This window comes from Ascidia mentula, chromosome 8, assembly GCF_947561715.1.
Source record: "Ascidia mentula chromosome 8, kaAscMent1.1, whole genome shotgun sequence".
NCBI lineage: Eukaryota > Metazoa > Chordata > Ascidiacea > Phlebobranchia > Ascidiidae > Ascidia > Ascidia mentula.
The window spans coordinates 7,007,705-7,018,626 of record NC_138573.1 but is presented as its reverse complement, the minus strand read 5'-3'; the positions used below and the strand labels follow the sequence as shown (position 1 = coordinate 7,018,626).

At 36.0% G+C, this 10,922-nt stretch overlaps 2 protein-coding genes across 2 annotated transcripts in view; one reads left to right on the top strand and one right to left on the bottom strand.

The window, feature by feature from the left end:
* Positions 1 to 126: 126 nt before the first annotated feature.
* LOC145912417 (kinesin-like protein KIF3A) lies at positions 127 to 6,159 on the bottom strand. Its single transcript, XM_082999877.1, has 16 exons — positions 6,062 to 6,159; positions 5,851 to 5,944; positions 4,899 to 5,060; positions 4,589 to 4,740; positions 4,324 to 4,507; positions 3,984 to 4,123; positions 3,716 to 3,913; positions 3,536 to 3,649; positions 3,248 to 3,380; positions 2,993 to 3,161; positions 2,745 to 2,925; positions 2,533 to 2,610; positions 2,020 to 2,232; positions 1,148 to 1,219; positions 899 to 1,017; positions 127 to 727 (listed from the first exon to the last, which is right to left on the bottom strand). The coding sequence occupies exons 1-16, from the start codon at positions 6,065 to 6,067 to the stop codon at positions 676 to 678; spliced, it is 2,067 nt and encodes a 688-aa protein (XP_082856003.1). The 5' UTR covers positions 6,068 to 6,159; the 3' UTR covers positions 127 to 675.
* Positions 6,160 to 7,671: 1,512 nt separating this feature from the next.
* Positions 7,672 to 10,922, top strand: part of LOC145910192 (uncharacterized) — a 29,426-nt gene continuing 26,175 nt past the window's right edge. The window contains exons 1-5 of the mRNA XM_082997226.1: positions 7,672 to 7,811; positions 7,872 to 7,998; positions 8,194 to 8,324; positions 9,160 to 9,325; positions 10,013 to 10,127. Coding sequence (XP_082853352.1) covers positions 7,708 to 7,811; positions 7,872 to 7,998; positions 8,194 to 8,324; positions 9,160 to 9,325; positions 10,013 to 10,127 — 643 coding nt within the window. The 5' untranslated portion in view covers positions 7,672 to 7,707. The remainder of the gene's footprint in view (positions 7,812 to 7,871; positions 7,999 to 8,193; positions 8,325 to 9,159; positions 9,326 to 10,012; positions 10,128 to 10,922) is intronic.

Genomic DNA, 10,922 nt, shown 5'->3' with positions numbered 1-10,922 from the left:
AGATTAGCCGACACTCGTTTTGCAAAAATCCATTCTGAACTTTTAGCTAATCTTTTCCTAAAACACCACAGTGAAAACTAAAATTTTTAATAAAACTGCCCAAAATCATTTGTGTTTATTCCGATTACCAAGCACCACCGATTGCTCTATGACTTTTTCAACACCCATACAACGGAGTACGAGATGGTTAAATTCCACTTGGGACTTTATTTCGGTAGAAATATAAGTTCGCATTCCCAAGATGTCGACGACGACCACAGGAACCATAAAACTGTGTTACACAGTGAAACGAGCGTGCAAACGAAACAAGCACAAATTATCGTTTGGTCACATGCAATAAACAAATAAACTATCCAAAACTTGACCGCGCGAGGCGAACATACAGTGGTATGTAATACTTTTACGCAAAATAATTTAACGCCAAACGTAAAAACAATGCTTTTAAGAGATGATTTTTCTAACAACTTTGTTTCCTTCGGGAAAAACTCATTTTCGCTGATAAAGATAAACACAGAATTTACAATCTACACACACGCAGACACACAAGCTACGCATAATAAGCAAAGAACTGAAGGTATTTTTGCTACAGTGTACAAAGCGTGACATACTGGCTGAGCAATGTTCCGTTTCCAGGCCTTGTATGTCAAACACGAATGATCTTAGAACGTAGCTCATTCACGACAACAAAACAGCATCAATCTGATCCTGCGCGCTCATCTGCTTTTTCCTGAAAGTAAACGTATAACATACATATACATATGTATATATGCAAAAGACACATATTGCACACTCAATAAACGCGAAATCGTACAACTTTTTTTTCAAAATGCCTTTTTAAAACAGATTGCAATAAAAATTTAGTTGGAATAAGAATGGAAGACTTCGGTGGCCAATTTACCTTTTTCCGAACTTGACTTTTTTGGAGGACGAACCGTTGCTGGATTTCGGACGCTGGTTGTTGTCGCGCTGAACGCCGCCGGAATACGTCAAGTACTTACCTGATAAATCCACCTCCGACTGTAGATAAATAAATGTAACTGATTGTTATTGCAAATAGCAAATAAAGAGTCACAAAAAAGCCACATGTTAGAGCCGGTGACACGATAAATCAATACTTAACTGTTAATAATAATACAAAAATGTTTACCTTCTCCGCTAGACTTTTATCTGGAAGGGGGGATTGCTTGCGCATGTTGTTGCCAGTATAAGCAACACATTTCTGAAAAACAAAATCAAGCATTTTCTTTTAGTTAAAGCAAAATTTGTAATCTTATAATCATGCTTCAGATACGCCAATGATTTGCATGAGGTTGTATGGTATTACAAGTAAACTATATGCAACACGCAAGTGACGAGACAAGCTACCAGGGCCTACATGAACATTAATTTGATACAATCGCGAAAGCTTGTGTACTGTTTACATTACAAAAGTCAGTCTTTTACAAAAGAGTGCCAATCAGAGAAAGAATTTAATAATAGTCTAAATAAAAAAGCCAAAGCTAGAATGGTAGACGTTTCGAACTCATACAGTGTTCATCATCAGTACTCAAATGAGCAGCTTACAAAAAGCGTCAAGGTAGAGAGGGGAAACAATTCTGTTTCCCTTCTGCCTTTTGTTTCCCCTCTCTACCTTGACGCTTTTTGTAAGCTGCTCATTTGAGTACTGATGATGAACACTGTATGAGTTCGAAACGTCTACCAGCATTATGATGAACAGCATTCTAGCGTTGGCTTTTTTATTTAGACTATTTAACTCCAGATACTTTGCACCCAAATTTAATAATAGCTACATCATTTTTTTGCGTTCACACAATATGACTACAATCCAAAGATGTTTAGAAAATGTACAAAAAGTAAAATCTAGTTGAAATTGTATTAGTCAAGTCAAAGTATTTGTGAAACATCAAACGACTGAAAACGATTATTGTTAGTCGCCGAGTACGTACAGTTTGAAGTCGCAACCCCACACCTACGCCCAACCTAGCTGCTTGTTGGTCAAAAGAATAAGACACCACTTACCAATTGCCATTCGCCGATGTCGTCGTTCCAGTGCGTGTGTTCCTGGATCATCTGGATGTAATCATTCGGAATGAAGTGATCGATGATAAGCGAGAGCTTGCGGACCTCGGAAGACATCTGTCTGACTCCTTCAAGGAGTGCTTCCATCTCCCGCTGGTGTTCCTCCTGCATGTCCTTCATCTCAGATTTGTGCTCCATGTAGATCGTCCACACCTGTGTAAATAGGACTCCACTTGTAGTAAACATACAAGGAGTTGAAACCATTTTTAGCAACAGCTACATTGGGTGTGTTTTTTCTCTAAATCGGTCGTTTCCAGTCTTTTGGCAGTCATGGGCCCTTTTTACAAAATGTTTATGTAAAATTTACCCAAAGCTCAAAGCTAAAATTTACCCAAAGCTCTTGTGACAAAAAGTTATCAGTCAAGAAGTGTGCTTTATCAGGTACCACAACTCAAGATTAATGTAACAAGTAGAAATGCAAAAAAAACGTCGCCTATCATAACAGGTTCAAACCTTTTTAAGTTTTCTTGTTTTTACTTGAGCCTCCTCTCTTAAGTCACTGTACTTCTCTTCAATGTCCAAACGTTCAGCCTAAATGTGATTGTCATGTATCTCCTAGTCGGGTTACACAAACAGAAACAATACATTTTGGCCACATTTTACCACCGTTTTATGCAAATAAACTTCATCACTTTAACAGCTGTTATAGAAGAATGAATTCATACATCCTTGTCTTCAATTTGTTTTCTCAACTCCGCTTCTTGACGCTTTCTGTCTTGCAATTCGATGTTGGATTCCTCCAGGAGTTTTTCCTGCTCCTCTGCCTTCTGTAGGAGGTCCACACCTCCCACGATAACTTTTCGTTCAACAGCTTTCAACCTATCCTTGAGCTGATCATGTTCATGTCTGCAAATAAAAAACAAAAGTTAATATAAAACTACTTAGCCAAAACCAACTCTAGATAGTTATATACTGAGCATTTTTAAGTTCAACTTCTCTCTTCAGAAGATCTTCCTTAATTTTGTTTTTCTCTTCTTCCACCATTTCCCTGCCCTCCTCCAGTTGTTTTCTTTCCTCATCGATCTTTTTCTGGAGATCCGCCATCCTTGATGAGGAACCATGTCTTGTCCTTCGTTTTTTTTCTGAATGAAAACCAACCATTTAAATCCACCATAACAGGAAATCCAAAGATAAATAACTATATCGATACTGCAGGTATTTTTTTTACTTTTTCTTCTGATGATCTGACCATCTTCTCCCATCACTTCCTCCTCACTCTCACTATCTTCACCATCATCCTGTTCTGCAAGCTTCTTCCGAAGTTCTTCAATTTCTTGTTGATATTGTCGTAACATGGCATCCTATGATAAAATACAGACATCTTCCATTAAAGAAAAGGCACTATTTTACATTGATGGCACAAAACTGTGTATAAAAATGTTTTAGCTAAAAAATTAACAAGTGTAAATTTGCAAAACAAATGTTGATATGCTAAACCAGTTTCTAACAAGCACACCTTTGGATCCTCATTAATGACGGCCTTGTTTTTGATGTTCTTGGCACGGTTTGCATATCTCAGCGTTGAAATTGTTTCATCATAGTTGTAGTTGGCAGGTCCAATATTTGCACACTATCAAAACAGGTAAAATGAATGAAAAATATACAAATAAAATATATTTTGAACAATGTGTTATACCATTAAGGTTTTAGAATTTCCACCTAGTGAGTCCTGAAGCATTCGGGTGAGTTTGGAATTTCTGTATGGTATGTGAGTGCTCCTCCCATCAACCAGCGCAGAAATAACATTACCCAATGTTGAGAGCGATAAATTGATCTTGGTGGCTTCCTTCAATCGCTGGCCTGTAGCACCAGTTTTGACTTGCCTTTCAGAACCCTGAAGTTTGGAGTAATATTGCATCGTCAGTATGTGTCCTTTATTGACATCAAAAATTATAAATTCTTACAGCTAAATCAACTAGATGCAATTTTCCAACTCTAACATGCTGCTGGCCATCCAAGCCCTTCTCACTACATTCTATTGTCACAGTGAAAATGGCGTGAGAACGTGAAGATTGTTCATTCATATCAGTTGCTCCCACAGACCCTAAGGAAAAAAATGAGCAAACTCTTAATATACTTTACTTTTCTGTTAAGTGCAGCTAAAAACATTTCAGACATTTTTGTATGGTTTGGTATTATTTATATAAACCTAATTTAAGTAATATTTGCACACAATCAGTTTAGAATTACAATTTTTGAAATCCACTTGAAAAATTTCATACATGACATTTCATTTTACTCAACTATTCTTGTTTCCCAAAGTCATGATTTTGTCCATGTCATCAGCATTGTTCACAACGTACATGGATAGGTCCTTGACATAAACACCAATGTCTGGCCTCTCCTTCACTGGCAAGCGAACTGTCTGATCTTTTCCCAATAAATCACGAACCTCCTCATTGTATATCTCAAGATAGGAGACCCTTACCTTATGGATTAAAGATACCATTGCTAACTTTTTATAAGAAGAGGTCAACATCTGGTGCTATTTTATATTGCTTCATCATACCAAAAAACGAGTGTCCCCTTCAGCTTTGGCAATGTGTCCAAAAATGTGTGCAAAAGAATTCGGAATAATGCCTCGTAATTCTGGATGGGTGCGAATACCTTCCATTGTGAAAGTCTTGCCAGTACCAGTCTGACCATATGCAAAGATTGTACCTGAAAATAAAGGGAAAATAGAGTTCATATAATTTTCATTAATCTGTCTTCTATTTTACCAAAATGACTTTTGCAAGCCAATGTATTTTTGTTATGCAAAACTTCCAATCATATAACTTATGATTATTTTTCAAAATACAAATATAGATGTAAATTACCATTGTATCCTCCCAAAACAGAGTCAACAATTGGACGAGCAGTCAAGTTATAAACATCAACCTGTTTGCTGGCCGGAGCAAACACCGTATCAAAGGTAAAAGTCTTTGGTGGTTCATGAGAGTTTGATTTTTGAACAGAAACTTGCCCTCGCATTTCATTGACTGGAAAAAAGAACATGAATAATTATTTGGAAAAATTTAGAAACTGGGCACATGTATTAAATTCATAACAAAACTGTGATAGAAACATTACTTCGCACTAGCATGTTTCATAAAGCTGCACAGGAACTTGTCCACGAACATCTTACGTACGATTTTAATTGAATTTATTTTCATCATTATCCACAAATAATGAAAACTTGGTACAGATAACAACCATAAATATAACAAATTGGATAGTGATAAGGGCCCGGTAAAAACCGCAGTTGGTCACATGAAACCGACCTTTGGGTGTGGCGATATTGCAAAGAAGATTTTCCGGCTGTTTTACAGAACATATACAGAAAAGAAAATTAAAAATTATTTTCCATCAAATGAAACAAAAAGAAATGTGCTGACAGCAAGAATTTTGATTGATCGTTGTAAATTTAAGTTTGGCGTTGTGGACGCAAAATGTGTGAACTGTTGAGAATAACGTAATGAAGGTGGTGACTAAGTTGTTGTGATTGAATTAAATTGTGCCACATTCCTGGGCATGTTGACATCACGCACATGATCTTTTCCATAGCTGCACAGCATTGGCATGTATGTTAAGGAGGTGTAATTTTATTGCTTTAACAAATCTTTTCAAAGTGAAGTTTTTTTTATCTTTTGTGGAATCTTTTTCAATGATTTTAAACCTTGGTACTTTATAGTTCTTTTGCCTAACTGAGTTGAAACATGTGGGAGAAAAGCAATGATGGTACAAAACGGCCAATGTCACTGAAAAGCCAAAAAAATTGAACAAATTTACCTTCAACTGCTTGTTTGTGTCCATTTGCTATCTCCTTTTCATTTAGTGGTCGACATCGAACTACAACTTTGACATTGTCTGCACTGTCAGACGCCTGTAAAATATTTTGTGATATTTTACAACATAGCATATTTACATGGCGTTTGCATAACTTGAACAAACACACATATATCGGTTTGTTGATAACCTGATATATAACATCAAAACTTACAGGCATGTTGATGCTGTGAAATCCTGATGACTTTTAAATAAAACGTATCAGCAAAACTCAAAATACTTTCCGAACAAGCAAAAACAAATTCTGATGAATTTTTAATTTGGGAATTTTTTTGTTGCCTAAATAGCCGTGTCGATAGAATCAAAACTGATTTTATTTTATAAATTTTTTAATAATTATGGCAACAATGATAAACTATGTACAAAAACAATTATCTTAAATTAATCACAACATAATTTCTTAATAAATTTGATAGAAATTTTACACTGTAAATCAACATTAGTTTAAATCCTGAACTCCTACGTCTCGGATTAAACGAAACTTTTGTAGAGCAATAAAAATCTTGGAAAAAATACTTACGTAGACAAGTCAGGTAAGACTCGCCTTTTTCTCGTCTCTCTCTCTCAGACTTGGTAGAGAAGTCGGGTATTAGACAAGTCAGGTAAGACTCGCCTTTTTCTTGTCTCTCTCTTTCTCTCTTAGACTTACGTAGACAAGTCGGGTATGGTTTGGTGGGAACGTATTAGTCGTAGGACACCAAAAAGTTTCTTGTTGCAAAAATAAACCTTTGTGTATGACGTGCAAACTACTAAACATTTGTTTGTGTTGGTTTACTTTCAAGAAAATGAGTTAAACACATGTAAGTTTCCGCCAAACATGTTAGAGAGAGAAAGACGAGAAAAAAGCAAGTCTTACCTGACTTGTCTACGTGAGAGAAAGAGAGAGACGAGAAAAAGGCGAGTCTTACCTGACTTGTCTACGTAAGTATTTTTTCCAAAAATCTTACATACAAAAAATTTCGAAGAATTTATCCCCCATAAGTCAAAAAATGAAAAAAATATTGTGTCCTATATTATCAGTACTATTTTTAGTCGCGAAAGTGCATTAATTTGGGCCGTTTTAGTGCAAAAAACATACTGTAATGGGCCAAAAATGATGCGTATTAACCTTTGTATTTTGATCAAGAAATTACTAAAATAAAAACGTACCTCGCTGAAAGCAAAAACGGCTATAATCACCTCAATACAGCTTATACTCGCATATAATATTCGCCCACACGTTTTCCTCTGAATAGCGCCAACAAAAATTATTGCTGTTAATATCGACAAACCGTTTCGCATGATTAAAGAATACTGATGAACTTTGTGTTGGATTTTGTTTAATACGAGCAAAAGTTTTTTTTGCTTTACGTTTGTGAAGTAGCCTATACTCTAAGAAAGTATAAATGACATTATTTCTATAAATCAACTGCAGTTAATCATTTGGAATAACAGGAACTTTGTCTGAAAAGTTGTTCATTTACGCGGAATTATTTTAATATTTTACTTTCTCCCAAAAATCAAGATCTGTTATTGGTGTTTGGTTTGTGCTAAACTGTCAGTGTATGGGCTTGCATCACAACCTTGTCTATAAAACTCTTTCATTGTTACATATGATTCTGCACTGACCCGCATTTAATGGGCATCCGATCACCAGAGGGATGTTTATTGACAAAAAAAAATTGCCAGTTGACAAAACATTGAGCGAAGCTAACGCAGCCACCTTATGAGGTAGCGGCATCCAATCCCCTCATTTTTATTTAGACTCACCCAGTTTTTTTTCAGAAAAAGCATTTAATGTAGGTATGGTAAAGTTTAGTTATGCAGAACAATGTAGTCACCATACATCCTATAGGCTTGCCTGAAGATGACTTCATTGGGCCGGAGTTTGCCAGGTTTGGTTCAAAACCATCAACGAAAGCAGGGTATATGTTGTAGTATGACATTAGATTTCTTAATCTACATATTTGGACATTTATTTTTAGCTTATCTGGACGATCATCACGAAGACAAAATAACAAGAAGGTCGCATGCACTGTTTGCTCAAGAAAGGAATATCCAAGTTTAGGACAACACAGAGAACATCCAATCCTCAAGGTTCTTGTTTGTAAGGTAAGAATAATTTTGGTTATGTGACAAAGCCTGTACTATGGGTCTTTGTTGACTTTACAAAAACACACAAAAAACACTTTTTTCAAAAAAATGTTCAACTTCTAATGGTAAAAGAAGTAGACTGACCAAGCTACTGGAAATTAAAATTTTTACTAAGCAAAGCAGTGGTCATACAAAGTAAGTTTGTGTTCAAAGGAGTGCAATGAATTTTATGCATCTGGTGAATTTTTGAAAGATGAAAATGGTATTGATGAGCACTGCAGATGGTGTGGGGATGGTGCGGATGTGCTTGCAATTTGTGACTTGTGCACCAATGTTTTTTGCAAGTAAGAAACAACATTCCTTACTTTTTTATTCTTTTTAATGCAACCAACTGCAATAATGATATGTGTACTGTGGCGAGATTAAACTTGTGTCACTGTAAGCTATCCAAAAATGATGTGAGCTTGTTTTTACAATTGTGCATTCTAAGAACGGACATGACATGCACTTTAGAAATTGATAGTATATATGCAGTTGTTTGGTCTTTTTTAATAGCATAATAGTTTATTTGTTTAACACTGCCCAATTGGTACATTTAGTTGTTGCATTAGGACAAAGCAAATTGTAACATCCTAAAAATTTTTTTTTTGCAAAAACAAGGATCTGTATATATTTATTTTTTATGTACCTAAATTTTGTTTTACGATTGGCCACAGCATATTGTTGATACAATGAACCTTTTGTTGGATTTTATAAAAAATATGTTTTTTGGCAAATAAAATGCGCTACATTTATCCCACATGTTCTTACAAACTATTCAAAGCTGCAGTTAAATAAATTCTGGTGTCATGCTATTGTAGCAATTGGAACAGTAACACTGTCACACCACAGAGCTATCCAGGATATCCTGGATACTTGTTTCCCACTTACAAAAGTACAATTCAGAATTATATTCTTCAAGGCCCTTCCAGACAGGGGAAGGCTGTCTTTTTATTTGATCGATCAATAAATCAACCTTTTTTCGCACCAGCAGTTATTACACACCTAAGCAATAAGCATAAAAAATATGGCCATCCATGAAACAGTAAGGGTTATTGAGTTAATTCTACACAGCATTCCATTGGAACAGTTTCGATACTCATTGCACTTCTCCCAACGTTAACACATTTTTATTTCCAGGCAGTGCATCCAGCAGAATTTTAACTCCCGAACAGCGCTTAATTTCCTTCACTCGACAAGCTTCAAGTGCTTCGTGTGTGATTCCACCCCCATCTTAGAGAGACAGAGGGAATGTCAGAAAATATTTGCCGAACTGCGCCAGAAAAACAAAAGGCAAAAGCCCGAGGTACTGTGTTTATTTATCGGCATTATACCGACACTACATTGGCGAAAAATACTTAAAAACAGTGGCAGTATATTTATTTCCCATCCTGGCTTCTGGCATCGTCAGTTTCTGTCTTATGAAAAGACATTTAAATGGATTCAATCAATCTATCGATATTGACGCGCAAGGAGAAATCCATCGATCACCGCCGAGCAGCAACACAGCACAGGCTGTTTCTTGTAGTTTGATCGACATTTTTCTTCTATTAAACCTAATTCAGCTTTTCCTGTGTAAAGGATGTTTAACTGCCTTTACGTTGTGTATAGAGAAAACACTTTCATGTACCTTTGCTTGACTCGTGTGAAAGTAAAACATTTACAGGTTCGTTGGTAAAACAACTTCTTCGTAATGGAACCTTCACACGCGGGCGCATTGTTTCCATTTCTTTAAAAGAACGTTTTTCGTTGCGATGGATCGTTTTTAGTAATTGCGCTTTGTGCGTTTGTAGTAAATAGACAGATTTGCGGTTTCGGTAACTGGATTCACGCAGAAATCTTCTTCCAGTGAAACGAAATATCTCACGAAAATTTGACGGTTTATCTTTTTGGAGACAAAATTATCCAATGATTGAACCACTAACTGTTATAATTTTGCCGCTACAGATCTATATGTTGTGTTGTAACTCTTTGTATTTTTGTTCTTACAAAGACAAGAAGTCGGTCTCACACTCACAGCAAAGAGAAAGGAGTCGATCAAACCGGGAAGTTGCCGGACAAGATCAACGGCAATTGTTCACCGAATGCACATAGCCAAAAAGACAAAGGTTTGCGAGCATTCGAACTATTGAACCGCAATGAGGTATTTGCGAAAATGGTTAGCGTTACGATCGGACCATCCCAATTTCGAAAATTTGTCAAGTCTGACGCCGATCCCCAAAAAATTACAGGGTATTTTTCTGAAAGAAATGTGTTTGTTGGTTAAACACACAAAGCTAAAATGGGTTCCGAGCAAATTAAAATGTAAATGTAAGATTAAAACACGATTAACTTTGATTAAATAGGAAAACGTACCAAAGATAACATAGGTAAAGCCTGTTGCATTTCGGAAAGTAAATTATAGTCAACCTCGTTTGAAATAATACCATTTCGAATTTATATTTTATATAACATAAGTGGTGAGATAAACAGCTTATGGGATTTGGGAGTAGTTAACATAGTCTAGGATAAGCGTGATAGTGAATGTGGTTTACCTAAATACAATGATACTGTGACTGATGTTTGCAAATTGGGCGTATGCGCTGTTACCCGAAAAATCGAAGTTTAATAAAATATTTAATGTTGCTCAGTACCACGAAGGCCCAAACGTTTCGATAAATACGTAACTGTCACAAATAGAAGAATTGCCTTTGGGCAAGTGAATCGGAAATGTCGGGCATGGATTTGAATAGATCAGAATTAGTTCACTTCGATTTGACGGCCAGCTTATTAAGTATCTTTCGGTGACAATCTTTTAGATGAGTTAGGCCTGCTTAGTAAGCAAAAGCAGTTGTTTAGGGTAACAAATTTCCATTTCACTGTATATCAGTTTTTATACACAAAATCTGGTGCACTTGCAGTTT